General features: G+C 59.7%; 1 protein-coding gene across 8 annotated transcripts in view; it reads right to left on the reverse strand.

The window, feature by feature from the left end:
• Positions 1–217: 217 nt before the first annotated feature.
• LOC144952337 (ephrin-B2-like) overlaps positions 218–14,996 on the reverse strand; it is a 35,498-nt gene continuing 20,719 nt past the window's right edge. The window contains exons 2-6 of one of the 8 annotated variants that reach the window (XR_013640605.1): positions 6,349–6,716; positions 5,559–5,651; positions 4,296–4,403; positions 2,450–3,363; positions 218–2,408 (exon numbers count right to left, since the gene is read on the reverse strand). Coding sequence is in view for 2 of the 8 variants with exons in the window: in XM_078882709.1 (XP_078738835.1) it covers positions 2,028–2,033; positions 2,618–3,363; positions 4,296–4,403; positions 5,559–5,651; positions 6,349–6,716 (1,321 nt within the window). In the remaining 6 variants the exon portion in view is untranslated. Of the gene's footprint in view, positions 3,364–4,295; positions 4,404–5,558; positions 5,652–6,348; positions 6,717–14,996 lie in introns of all 8 variants that reach the window. The other 7 variants (XR_013640610.1, XR_013640609.1, XR_013640608.1 and 4 more) reach the window with 7 other exon arrangements.

Raw genomic sequence — 14,996 nt, forward strand, 5'->3', positions numbered from 1 at the left:
CGCCGCCGCCACCACCACCACCACCACCACCGCCGCCGCCACCACCACCACCACCACCACCACCGCCGCCGCCGCCACCACCACCACCACCACCACCGCCGCCGCCACCACCACCACCACCACCACCGCCGCCGCCGCCACCACCACCACCACCGCCGCCGCCGCCGCCACCACCACCACCACCACCACCGCCGCCGCCACCGCCACCACCACCACCACCACCGCCACCACCACCACCACCGCCGCCACCGCCACTGTGTAGGTAGTTCAGGAGTCGCCGCGTGGAGGGAGACGGAGCCTCCTGAAGGCCTCGCCTCCTCCTCCTCCTTCTTTGTCGTCTCGGCCGGTTCCAACGTTCAAGCGTCCACTCCCCGTCACCGCGGGGTCGGCTAGAGGGCAGCTAGACGGTGCAACTCCACCGCCCCCACCACCGCCCCCACCACCGCCCCCACCACCGCCATCACCATCACCACCATCACCACCACCGCGGCGGCGGCGTTCACCGAGCGGCCGTGAGGTCTTTGCCGGCGGCCCGGCCCGGTGAGGGAATTGAGAAATAATTATTTATACACCGGAGGAATCCGTTGAGCCCGTGGAGCTCTTCGCCCCACACGCTCTCACGCGCTCTCACGCGCGTCCAACGCAAGTCCACTCGGCGGAGCCCAAAACAACAACAACAAAAGACCACCACCACAACCACAACCTCCTCCTCAACGTCCTCCTCAACGTCCTCCTCAACGTCATCCTCAACGTCATCCTCAACGTCCTCCTCAATCCTGGGGGTCGGCATCCCCGTGCGGGTGTTGGGTTGGGTGGCCCCCGCGCTCAACCACCACACAACCTCATCATCATCATCATCATCCTCCTCCTCAACGTCAACTTCCTCCTCCTCCTCCATCGTCGCTCCGCGTCAGCTGACGCCGAAATCCTGGAGGTCGGCATCCCCATGGGGGTGTTGGGTTGGTTGACCCCTACACTCGACCACCACCACAACCTCCTCATCATCTTCATCATCCTCCTCGTCGTGGTTCTCCACAATCGTCGCCTGCCGCCCCCCCCCCGCCCCCCCGGCCAGGAGTGGCAGTGGGGGGGGACTAGGGGCCACGCCGCCGGGACCAGCGGCGAAACCTCCAACGAGCAGACGCTGGGCGGCGTGGGCAGGGGAGAGGTTCCGTGGGCGGTGGCCGCATCACCATCCTCATCATCACCATCCTCATCATCCTCCTCCTCCAGCAATCTTCACCCGGCGCCCCCGGGGGGGGTGGTGGCGAGCACGAGGTGCCTAGACCTTGTGGTAGACGCTGGGGCTCTGGGGCGGTATCTCCTAGACCTTGTAGTAGACGCTGGGGCTCTGGGGCGGTATCTCCTAGACCTTGTAGTAGACGCTGGGGCTCTGGGGCGGTATCTCCTAGACCTTGTGGTAGATGCAGGAGCTCTGGGGCGGTATCTCCTAGACCTTGTGGTAGACGCTGGGGCTCTGGGGTGGTATCTCCTAGACCTTGTAGTAGACGCTGGGGCTCTGGGTGGTGTCTCCTAGACCTCGTGGTAGACGCTGGGGCTCTGGGTGGTGTCTCCTAGACCTTGTGGTAGACGCTGGGGCTCTGGGTGGTGTCTCCTAGACCTTGTGGTAGATGCTGGGGCTCTGGGGCGGTATCTCCTAGACCTTGTAGTAGACGCTGGGGCTCTGGGTGGTGTCTCCTAGACCTTGTGGTAGATGCTGGGGCTCTGGGTGGTGTCTCCTAGACCTTGTGGTAGATGCTGGGGCTCTGGGTGGTGTCTCCTAGACCTTGTGGTAGATGCTGGGGCTCTGGGGCGGTATCTCCTAGACCTTGTGGTAGACGTTGGGGCTCTGGGTGGTGTCTCCTAGACCTTGTGGTAGACGCTGGGGCTCTGGGTGGTGTCTCCTAGACCTCGTGGTAGACGTTGGGGCTCTGGGTGGTGTCTCCTAGACCTTGTAGTAGACGCTGGGGCTCTGGGTGGTGTCTCCTAGACCTCGTGGTAGACGCTGGGGCTCTGGGTGGTGTCTCCTAGACCTCGTGGTAGACGTTGGGGCTCTGGGTGGTGTCTCCTAGACCTTGTGGTAGATGCTGGGGCTCTGGGGCGGTATCTCCTAGACCTTGTGGTAGATGCTGGGGCTCTGGGTGGTATCTCCTAGACCTCGTGGTAGATGCTGGGGCTCTGGGGCGGTATCTCCTAGACCTTGTAGTAGACGCTGGGGCTCTGGGGCGGTATCTCCTAGACCTTGTAGTAGACGCTGGGGCTCTGGGGCGGTATCTCCTAGACCTTGTGGTAGATGCTGGGGCTCTGGGTGGTGTCTCCTAGACCTCGTGGTAGACGTTGGGGCTCTGGGGCGGTATCTCCTAGACCTTGTGGTAGACGCTGGGGCTCTGGGGCGGTATCTCCTAGACCTTGTGGTAGATGCAGGAGCTCTGGGTGGTGTCTCCTAGACCTTGTAGTAGACGCTGGGGCTCTGGGGCGGTATCTCCTAGACCTTGTGGTAGACGCTGGGGCTCTGGGGTGGTGTCTCCTAGACCTTGTAGTAGACGCTGGGGCTCTGGGGCGGTATCTCCTAGACCTTGTGGTAGATGCTGGGGCTCTGGGGCGGTATCTCCTAGACCTTGTAGTAGACGCTGGGGCTCTGGGGCGGTATCTCCTGCACGATGTACACCGGGTGCCCGTAGTCGCCGCTCACTTTCTCGTAGTGCGGGCAGAACGACGACGACGACGACGAACCGCCGCCCGGCCCGGGGCCACCGGGGCCACCGCCGCCGTGCCCCGCCGGGTCGTCCCCGACGGCCGTCCTCAGCGGGATGATGATGTCGCTCGGCTCCGTGCCGCCCACGCCCCCGACTCCCCCTCCGACTCCTCCGACGCCGCCGCCGCCGTGTTTGGGGCTGCTGACAAGGCTGCCGAGTGGGTGGTGGTGATGGTGGTGGTGGTAGGAGGAGGAGGAAGAGGGGCAACCGCCGCCTCCGCCGCCGCCGACGCCGCCGCCTCCGCCGCCCGCCGACGGGTGTCGGAGGTGGTGGTGGTGCTGCGCCGAGGCAGGCGCCGGGTGCTTGGTGCGGCGGCGGCGGCAGCGCAGCAGGGCGACGACGAGCAGCGTGAGGAAGACGAGGAAGAGCACCGAGCCCGAGGCGACGCCCGCGACCAGGGCGATCTGGGAGCCCAGCAGCGACGTGGACGAGTTGCCGCCGGCGGCGCCGCCGCTGGGGCCGCCGGGGCCGCCGGGGCCGCCGGCCGCGGAGCCGGGGCCGTCGACGTCGGCGGACGGGTCGGCGCCGTTGCTGCTGCCGGATCCGGTGGTGCCTGAGGAGGAGATGGAGAAGCCGCCGCCGCCACCGCCGGGACCGCCGGAGGTGTCTGGAGGTGGTGATGGAGAGAGAGATTGTGGTGGTGGTGGTGGTGGTGGAAAAGGTGGTGATGGTGGTGGAAGTGGTAGAGATTGTGGTGGTGGAGGTGGTGATGGTGGTGGTGGAAGTGGTTGAGATGGTGGTGGTGGAGATGGAGGTGGTGGAGGTAGTGGTGGAGATGGTGGTGATGGAGGTGGTGGAGATGGAGGTGATGGAGATGGAGGTAGTGGAGATGGTGGTGATGGCGGTGGTGGTGTTGGTGATGGTGGGGGGGGTTATGGGTGAGTGGGCGTGGTGGTGGTGGTGAGCGTGGCGGTGAACGTGGCGGTGGTGAGCGTGGCGGTGAGCGTGGCGGTGGTGAGCGTGGCGGTGAGCGTGGCGGTGAGCGTGGCGGTGGTGAGCGTGGCGGTGGTGAGCGTGGCGGTGAGTGTGGTGGTGGTGAGCGTGGCGGTGGTGAGCGTGGCGGTGAGTGTGGTGGTGGTGAGCGTGGCGGTGAGTGTGGTGGTGAGCGTGGCGGTGAGTGTGGTGGTGGTGAGCGTGGCGGTGGTGAGCGTGGCGGTGGTGAGCATGGCGGTGAGTGTGGTGGTGGTGAGCGTGGCGGTGGTGAGCGTGGTGGCGAGCGTGTAGGTGGTGAGTGTGGCGGTGGTGAGCGTGGCGGTGAGTGTGGTGGTGGTGAGCGTGGCAGTGGTGAGCGTGGTGGCGAGCGTGTTGGTGGTGAGTGTGGCGGTGGTGAGCGTGGCGGTGAGTGTGGTGGTGAGTGTGGTGGTGGTGAGCGTGGCGGTGGTGAGCGTGGCGGTGGTGAGCGTGGCGGTGAGCGTGGCGGTGAGCGTGGCGGTGAGCGTGGTGGTGAGAGTGGCGGTGAGCGTGGTGGTGAGCGTGGTGGTGGCGAGCGTGGCGGTGGTGAGCGTGGCGGGTCAGTGACGGTGGGGAGGGGGGGCTCACCCCTGTCGGGATGGGGGTCTGCTGGAGGGCGGTGTGCCGAACCGTCGGGACGTTCCCTGGAGGAGGGCACCCCCTGCTCCACTGACGTCTCGTCACCCTGCGGGTCCGCTGGTTGGGAAACAGATCAAACAAATAGTCGGAGGTATTCATTCATGTGTAGCCGTATATACATATATAGACGTCTAAATAACTGTGCCAATAGAACAAATGAGACAGGTAAATACGTCGAAAGATAAATCGATATGTAAATAGATAACCGGATATATAAGTAGATGAATAATAGATGAATCAACATAATTGCCTAGATAACTATGTAAATAGACAGCTAGATAAACAGATAAAGGCCAATGTAGCCTGCTCTGGGGCTAGACTTAGGAGGAGGCCTTTGTCTGTGTGCGTGTGTGTGCGCGTGTGTGTGTGCGTGTGTGTGTGCGTGTGTGTGTGCGTGTGTGTGTGCGTGTGCGCGTGTGTGTGTGCGTGTGTGTGTGCGTGTGTGTGCGTGTGCGCATGTGTGTGTGCGTGTGTGCGTGTGCGCGTGTGTGTGTGCGTGTGTGTGTGCGTGTGTGTGTGCGTGTGCGCGTGTGTGTGTGCGTGTGTGCGTGTGTGTGTGTGTGCGCGTGTGTGTGCGCGTGTGTGTGCGCGTGTGTGTGTGCGTGTGTGTGTGCGTGTGTGTGTGTGTGCGCGTGTGTGTGTGTGTGTGTGTGCGCGTGTGTGTGTGCGTGTGTGTGTGCGTGTGTGTGTGTGTGTGTGCGTGTGTGTGCGCGTGTGTGTGTGCGTGTGTGTGTGCGTGTGTGTGTGCGTGTGTGTGTGTGTGTGCGTGTGTTGTGGGGAGCGATAGTGTAGCGGTTTATAGCGCTACGCTGCGCTATGAACCTGGTGACACGGGTTTGATTCCCGCTCACGGCCAACACCGGTGACGATTATCTGAACCGGTCCCGGGCCTCCCCTAGGTCGACTCAGCCTCAAATGAGTACCTGGTGCGGTGTGTAAACATCGCCACTGGGGAGACAAAGGCGGTCGGGCGTGGTGCTGGCCACCCACCCCCTCGTGTGCCGTTCCGGCCTTCATAGGTGCTCGCTAACAGCACTTGCCCCTACAGTCTGTTAAGGCTATACGGGGGATCTTTGTCTTTGTTGTGCGTGTGCGTATGTGCGTGTCTGTGCGTGTGTGCGTATGTGCGTGTGTGTGCGCGTGTGTGCGTGTGTGTGCGCGTGTGCGTATGTGCGTGTGTGTGTGTGTGTGTGCGTGTGTGTGTGCGCTCACCCTGTCCCACTTTCATGACAAGCTTCATGCCCAGCGCCTGGCAGGCTCCGCCTATCCGGTTGTCCAGCCCCTCCGGCGTGCCGTCCGACGTCGCTGCAGACAGGCAAAGACAAAGATCCCCCGAGTAGCCTTCACGGACAGCCGCAGGGAGGGGGGGGCAAGGGCTGTCTGTGGCGAGCGGTGGCGCTGCCGCTCACGACGGGGCGGGTGGAGAGAGACGCAAACTCCAAATCTACAGCAGCAGCAGCAGCAGGCATCGTCAGGGTCGGGATCGAACCCACGACCTCCTGCACAGCAGGCGAGGGAGTTAACATCTCGCGTTTGTACGTGTGTGTACGTGCGTGTATGTATGTGCGTGTATATGTGTGTGTGTATGTGTGTACATGCGTGTGTACGTGCGTGTGGGTACGTGTGTGTAGGTACGTGTTTGTGCGTGTGTGTGTGTATGTGTGTGTACGTGTGTGTGTACGTGTGCGTGTGTACGTGTGCGTGTGTACGTGTGCGTGTGTACGTGTGTGTGCGTGCGTGCGTGCGTGTGCGTATGTGTGTACGTGTATGTATGTGTGTACGTGTGCGTACGTGTGTGCGTACGTGTGTGCGTACGTGTATGTGCGTGTGTGTGCGTGCGTACGTGTGTGTACGCGCGTGTACGTGTGTGTAAGTGTGTGTACGCGTGCGTACGTGCGTATGTGTGTACACGTGTATGTGTGTGTGTGTGTGTACGTGTGTGTGTACGCGTGTGTGTGTACGCGTGCGCGCGCACGCGCGTGCGTGCGTGCGCCCCGCTCACAGATGACGTAGTAGTCGTGGCTGCGCTTGAACTCGAGTCCGTAGAGGTGGGGCGAGAACTCCTGGAACTTCACCGTGTATTTCACGTGCTGCTCCGGCTTGTTGCACGTCAGCAGCAGCGGCGAGCCGCGCATCGTACTGCACCTCTCCGCCTGCTCCCTCGTCACCAGGTACAGCTTGAAGAACTCCACATCGCCGCCGCCACCGCCACCGCCACCGACGACATCGCCGCCACCGTCACCGCCACCGTCGCCACCGGCGGGGCCACCGGCGGGGCCACCGGGGGCGGTTGCCGCCACTCGCGGGCACACGACGTCCATGCGGTCTCCGATTCGCGGGTAGACCACCAGCCCCTCGGAGGAGTGGAACCTTGGGGAGGTATGGGGGGGGGGGTGGAGGAGGGAAGGGGTAGGGGGGGGAGGGGGAGGGGGGAGGAGGGGGAGAGAGGAGGGGGGAGGGGTGGGGTGTGGAGGAGGAGGGAAGGGGTAGGGGGGGGGAGGGGGAGGGAGGAGGGGGGGGGGAGGGAGGGAGGGAGGGAGGGAGGGAGGACAAGAGACGATCACTTTTAGACGCGATAATTCATCGGAGGGGGAATCGCCGCTCACCCCCACGATGTCGCCAAGCAGCACCACGAGACTACACATCACCACCATCATCATCACCATCATCACCACCATCATCATCATCACCATCACCATCATCACCACCACCATCATCACCACCACCATCACCACCATCATCATCACCACCATCATCACCACCATCATCATCACCATCACCATCATCACCACCACCATCATCACCACCACCATCACCACCATCATCATCACCACCATCATCACCACCATCATCACCACCACCACCACCACCATCACCACCATCATCATCATCATCACCACCACCATCATCACCACCATCACCACCATCATCATCACCACCACCATCATCACCACCATCATCACCACCACCATCACCATCACCACCATCATCATCACCACCATCATCATCACCACCACCATCATCATCACCACCACCATCATCACCACCACCATCATCATCACCACCATCACCGCCACCATCATCACCACCACCACCATCATCACCACCATCATCATCACCACCACCATCATCACCACCATCACCATCACCACCACCATCACCACCATCATCATCACCACCACCATCATCATCACCACCACCATCACCATCACCACCACCATCATCATCACCACCATCACCGCCACCATCATCACCACCACCACCATCATCACCACCATCATCATCACCACCACCATCATCACCACCATCACCATCACCACCACCATCACCACCATCATCATCACCACCACCATCACCATCACCACCATCATCATCACCACCATCATCACCGCCACCATCATCATCATCACCACCATCACCATCACCACCACCACCACCACCACAGTGATCTCCATCCAGCAGCGGATAGACCCTGGTGATGATGATGATGATGACACTGAGAGACAGAGAGGGGGAGAGGGTGAACGAGAGAGTGGGAGAGAGAGGGAGGGAAGGGGTAAGGAGAGCAGAGCGTGACATCTTTCATTAGAAAGGGGGAGGGGGTGGTCGGGCACATGAAGCGAAGCGTTGAAACAAACAAAAACGAAATGATGAACGAAGCAAAGTGCCGACTACACCAAGCGTCTTATTCATGCCGCTCACTCGCCACTAAGAGCACTTGCCCGAAAGGTCTGCCGAAGGCTACACGGGGGGAGGGGGGGACCTTTGTCTTTGTGTGCACGCGCGTGAAGGAATGCGCGTGCCTGTGTGTCTGTGGGGAGCGGTGGGTGTAGTGGTTAGCGCCACGCCGCGCTACGAACCCGGCGACCGAGTTCGATTTCCCGCTCACGGCCACCAACACCGCCGGTGACGGTTATCTGAGCCGGTCCTGGGCCTCCCCTAGGTCGACTCGGCCTCAAACGAGTAGCTGGTGTAGCGGTGTGTAGTGAACATCGCCACTGGGGAGACAAAGGCGGCCGGGCGTGGTGCTGGTAGCCACCCCCTCGTGTGCCACAGTGCCGGTAGCCTTCACAGGTGCTGTTCGCTAACAGCACTTGCCCCTACAGCCTGTTAGAGGCTACACGGGGGACCTTTGTCTTTGTAGAGTAGAGAGAGATGAGGGAGATGGAGTGGGGGGGGAGCGAGTCAGGAGAGGGGGGAGAGTGGAGAGAGAGAGAGAGGGTGGGGAGAGAGGGGGGGAGAGTGGAGAGAGAGGGGGGAGAGAGGGGGGAGAGTGGGGGGAGAGTGGAGAGAGAGAGAGAGGGTGGGGAGAGAGGGGGGAGAGTGGAGAGAGAGGGGGGAGAGAGGGGGGAGAGTGGAGAGAGAGAGAGAGGGTGGGGAGAGAGGGGGGAGAGTGGAGAGAGAGGGGGGGGAGAGGGGGGAGAGGGGGGGAGTGGAGAGAGGGGGGGGTGGAGAGAGGGGGGGGGTGGAGAGAGGGGGGGGAGAGAGGGGGCAGAGTGGAGAGGGGGGGGAGAGGGGGGAGAGGGGGGGAGTGGAGAGAGGGGGGGGGGTGGAGAGAGGGGGTGGGGTGGAGAGAAGGGGGGAGAGAGAAGGGAGAGAGTGGAGAGAGAGGGGAGAGAGAGGGTGGGGAGAGTGGAGAGAGAGGGGGGGAGTGAAGAGAGGGGGGGGGGGTGGAGAGAGGGGGGAGAGAGGGGAGAGAGAGGGTGGGGAGAGTGGAGAGAGAGGGGGGGAGTGGAGAGAGGGGGGGGGGGTGGAGAGAGAGGGGGGGCAAGGGGGGAGAAGGGGGGAGTGGAGAGAGGGGGGAGAGAGGGGAGAGAGAGGGTGGGGAGAGTGGAGAGAGAGGGGGGGGGTGGAGGGAGAGTGGAGAGAGAGGGGGGAGAGAGGGTGGGGAGATGGAGGTGGGAGATGGAGGGGAGAGATGGAGGGGGGGAGAGAGTGGAGAGAAAGGGGGGGGAGAGGGGGGAGAGATTGGAGGGAGAGTGGAGGGAGAGGAATGAGAGAGTGGAATGAGAGAGAGTGGAGGGAGAGGAATGAGAGAGACTTTTGAGAGAGAGAGGCTGGCACCATCTCTCTCCCCTCCGCCGCGTCCGTGTTTCCATGGCGACCGCGAGGACGCGAGCCCCCCCGCCCCCCACGCAGCCTTCTATTGTCTACACAGACAAAGGCAAAGATCCCCCGGGTAGCCTTGCACGGGCTGTCGGGGCAAGTGCTGTGAGCGAGGGGCAGCTTTGGCAGACACACACAGACACACACACAAACACCACAAACACACACACACAGACACACACCACACACAGACACACACAAACACACACATGGACACACACGCACACACACAAACACACAACAACAACCGCCATTCGCCACTAAGTGGCGGTGACGTCACCACGACGCTTGTGCCAGGGCATGTGCACCTTGAGGCCACGTGAAGTGTCGAACGCCCGCTGGCAGGAGGTCACGGGGCAGACCCAGGTGCCACGGGTCGACCGACCGAGATGACCGAGACGACTGGCTGATGCACCACCTGTGCCCCCGACTGTGCCAACTTGCTGTGCTTTAGCCACCCGGCGCTCCGCTCGTTGTTGTGAGCGTCGCTCCTCCGCCCTCCGTTGTTGTTGGAGGGCGACTGCCTCCAACTGCCCAGTAGCGTCCTTCACGAGCCTCCTCCACAGAGGCCGATCTTGACACCGCTGGTACCGGTCATCGGCAAGTCCACTCAGCTCCACGTCCTCCTGTACCACATCACTCCATCTCTTCTCTAGCCCGTGCCGCGCCCGTTTAGCCCCCTCGATCCGGCCGAACAAAAGCTGTTTAGGCATGCGGTGGCTGGGCATGCGGGCTACATGACCCAGCCAAAGCAGCCTTGCCTGCCGGAGGAGCTCACCGATGGGACTTTGCCCAGATCTTTCAAGGATTTGTGAGCTCCTCACACAATCCAGCCTGCTGGTTAAACCAAGGATGGATCGTAGGCAGGCCAGCCTAAATGTTTCTAACCGGCGAAGATGCTCCATTAGGGGGGCCACGTTTCGCAAGCGTAGAGAAGGGAGGGAATGACTGTGGCTGAGAAGACCTGAAGCTTCGTTCGGAGCGACAGACCAGGTAGCTTCCACACAGCGTTACGCAACCGATGAAAAGACATTGCCGCTCGACTGATTCGGAGTGAAATCTCTGCTGGTAAACTGGAGCTGGTCATAAGCACACTGCCCAGGTATGGGAAACTCTCCACTCTCTCCACAACTGCCCCATCACCGATTGGGAGTTGTGTGGGTGGAGTGTCCGATGGTACAAAATACCTAGGCAGGTGCTTAGTTTTGGTGGGGCTGATGGTAAGGCCCCACCTCTTAGTGGCACGCTCCAGTCTCAGCAGCAGCGTCTCCAACTCCTCTAAATGAGCAGCTATTACCAAATCATCGGCATACATAACGTGGTTGACCAATAGGGAGCCATCCATTGATCGCACCCGGGCATCGATCAGCCTCCCATTATATCTGTACCAAATGGAAATTCCCCCGGTACAGCTATTGAAGGATTCACGAACTACGTAGTCAAAATAGATGTTAAATAATGTGGGAGCCAGAGGACATCCCTGTCGCACCCCAAGGTGTACAGGGAAAGGCTCCGACTCCCGGCCACGTAGTTTTACCCGGGCCCGCTCACCATCATGAAGGTGCTTAATGATCGTGAGCAGAGGGTCAGGGACTCCGAAAGCACGAAGAACAACCCAGAGCCCAGGCCTACTGATGGTATCATAGGCCTTGACCAGGTCAATAAAGCAGAGATGTAGGTCTTGTTGGAATTCCCTACACCTCTGCTGTAGCAGACGGACAGAAAATATGGCATCTGTGCAGGACCGCCCTTTCCTGAAACCGCATTGGGGCTCCGCAAGCCTCTCCTCAGCGTGCCTGGCAAGGCGATGTTGAATAATCCTTGCCAGGACCTTTCCCGGCACACTCACGCACACACACTCACACACGCACACACACTCACACACCCACACATTCACACACACACACGCACACACACCCACACACTCACACACTCACACACACACTCACACACTCACACACACACACACTCACACATTCACGCACACACACTCACACACCCACACATTCACACACACACACGCACACACCCACACATTCACACACACACACGCACACACACCCACACACTCACACATTCACGCACACACACCCACACACTCACACATTCACGCACACACACCCACACACACCCACACATTCACACACACACACGCACACACACCCACACACTCACACATTCACGCACACACACTCACACACTCACACATTCACGCACACACACTCACACACTCACACGCACACACGCACACACACCCACACACACTCACACGCGTGTTTACACAGAGTTGCTTGCACCCATTCACACACTCAGGTGAGCACGGGATGAAGTTACGCAACTCCCTCCCTCTCTCTCGCCTGCCTCCCTCCGCACTTGTATCCCCTTCCTCCTCTCGCCGTGTTCTCTCAGCCTCGCTGTGTCCCTGTCTCACTCCCCTCCACCTCCTCCTGTCTCTCTGTTTCTCTCCCTCTTGTCACAGAGCCCCTGAACCACAGAGCCCCTGAACCACAGAGACCCTGAACCACAGAGCTACTGAACCACAGAGCCCCTGAACCACAGAGCTACTGAACCACAGAGCTCCTGAACCACAGAGCTACTGAACCACAGAGCCCCTGAACCACAGAGCCCCTGAACCACAGAGCCCCTGAACCACAGAGCCACTGGACCACAGAGCTACTGAACCACAGAGCTACTGAACCACAGAGCCACTGAACCACAGAGCTACTGAACCACAGAGCTACTGAACCACAGAGCCCCTGAACCACAGAGCCCCTGAACCACAGAGCCACTGAACCACAGAGCTACTGAACCACAGAGCCCCTGAACCACAGAGCCACTGAACCACAGAGCCCCTGAACCACAGAGCCACTGAACCACAGAGCTCCTGAACCACAGAGCCACTGAACCACAGAGCCCCTGAACCACAGAGCTCCTGAACCACAGAGCCCCTGAACCACAGAGCCCCTGAACCACAGAGCCACTGAACCACAGAGCTACTGAACCACAGAGCTACTGAACCACAGAGCCCCTGAACCACAGAGCCCCTGAACCACAGAGCCCCTGAACCACAGAGCCCCTGAACCACAGAGCTACTGAACCACAGAGCTACTGAACCACAGAGCTACTGAACCACAGAGCTACTGAACCACAGAGCCCCTGAACCACAGAGCTACTGAACCACAGAGCCACTGAACCACAGAGCTACTGAACCACAGAGCCCCTGAACCACAGAGCCCCTGAACCACAGAGCTCCTGAACCACAGAGCTCCTGAACCACAGAGCCCCTGAACCACAGAGCTCCTGAACCACAGAGCTCCTGAACCACAGAGCCCCTGAACCACAGAGCCACTGAACCACAGAGCCACTGAACCACAGAGCTCCTGAACCACAGAGACCCTGAACCACAGAGCTACTGAACCACAGAGCTACTGAACCACAGAGCTACTGAACCACAGAGCTCCTGAACCACAGAGCCACTGAACCACAGCGCTACTGAACCACAGAGCTACTGAACCACAGAGCCCCTGAACCACAGAGCCCCTGAACCACAGAGCCACTGAACCACAGAGCTACTGAACCACAGAGCTACTGAACCACAGAGCCCCTGAACCACAGAGCCCCTGAACCACAGAGCCCCTGAACCACAGAGCCACTGAACCACAGAGCCCCTGAACCACAGAGCCACTGAACCACAGAGCTACTGAACCACAGAGCTACTGAACCACAGAGCCCCTGAACCACACAGCCCCTGAACCACAGAGACACTGAACCACAGAGACCCTGAACCACAGAGTTACTGAACCACAGAGCTACTGAACCACAGAGCTACTGAACTACAGAGCCCCTGAACCACAGAGCCCCTGAACCACAGAGCTACTGAACCACAGAGCTACTGAACCACAGAGTTACTGAACCACAGAGCTACTGAACTACAGAGCCCCTGAACCACAGAGCCCCTGAACCACAGAGCTACTGAACCACAGAGCTACTGAACCACAGAGCTACTGAACCACAGAGCTACTGAACTACAGAGCCCCTGAACCACAGAGCTACTGAACCACAGAGTTACTGAACCACAGAGCTACTGAACCACAGAGCTACTGAACTACAGAGCCCCTGAACCACAGAGCCCCTGAACCACAGAGCTACTGAACCACAGAGCTACTGAACCACAGAGCTACTGAACCACAGAGCTACTGAACCACAGAGCCCCTGAACCACAGAGCTACTGAACCACAGAGTTACTGAACCACAGAGCTACTGAACCACAGAGACCCTGAACCACAGAGTTCCTGAACCACAGAGTTACTGAACCACAGAGACCCTGAACCACACAGCCCCTGAACCACAGAGCTACTGAACCACAGAGCCCCTGAACCACAGAGTTCCTGAACCACAGAGCTACTGAACCACAGAGTTCCTGAACCACAGAGCTACTGAACCACAGAGCTACTGAACCACAGAGACCCTGAACCACAGAGTTCCTGAACCACAGAGCTAATGAACCACAGAGTTCCTGAACCACAGAGCTACTGAACCACAGAGTTCCTGAACCACAGAGCTACTGAACCACAGAGACCCTGAACCACAGAGCTACTGAACCACAGAGCTACTGAACCACAGAGATACTGAATCACAGAGCTACTGAACCACAGAGACCCTGAACCACAGAGCTCCTGAACCACAGAGCTACTGAACCACAGAGTTCCTGAACCACAGAGCTACTGAACCACAGAGTTCCTGAACCACAGAGCTACTGAACCACAGAGACCCTGAACCACAGAGCTACTGAACCACAGAGCTACTGAACCACAGAGTTCCTGAACCACAGAGCTACTGAACCACAGAGTTCCTGAACCACAGAGCTACTGCACCACAGAGACCCTGAACCACAGAGCTACTGAACCACAGAACTCCTGAACCACAGAGCTACTGAACCACAGAGCTACTGAACCACAGAGACCCTGAACCACAGAGCTACTGAACCACAGAGCTACTGAACCACAGAGCTACTGAACCACAGAGTTCCTGAACCACAGAGCTACTGAACCACAGAGTTCCTGAACCACAGAGCCCCTGAACCACAGAGTTCCTGAACCACAGAGCTCCTGAACCACAGAGCTACTGAACCACAGAGACCCTGAACCACAGAGACCCTGAACCACAGAGCTACTGAACCACAGAGACCCTGAACCACAGAGACCCTGAACCACAGAGCCCCTGAACCACAGAGTTCCTGAACCACAGAGCCCCTGAACCACAGAGCTACTGAACCACAGAGCTCCTGAACCACAGAGACCCTGAACCACAGAGACCCTGAACCACAGAGACCCTGAACCACAGAGCTACTGAACCACAGAGACCCTGAACCACAGAGACCCTGAACCACAGAGCCCCTGAACCACAGAGTTCCTGAACCACAGAGCCCCTGAACCACAGAGCTACTGAACCACAGAGCTCCTGAACCACAGAGACCCTGAACCACAGAGACCCTGAACCACAGATCATCTCTCCCTCTCTGCCCTCTCTCCGACTCGTTAGCGC

The sequence above is a fragment of the Lampetra fluviatilis genome, chromosome 67 (assembly GCF_964198595.1).
Source record: "Lampetra fluviatilis chromosome 67, kcLamFluv1.1, whole genome shotgun sequence".
In the NCBI taxonomy this organism is placed as follows: Eukaryota; Metazoa; Chordata; class Hyperoartia; order Petromyzontiformes; family Petromyzontidae; genus Lampetra; species Lampetra fluviatilis.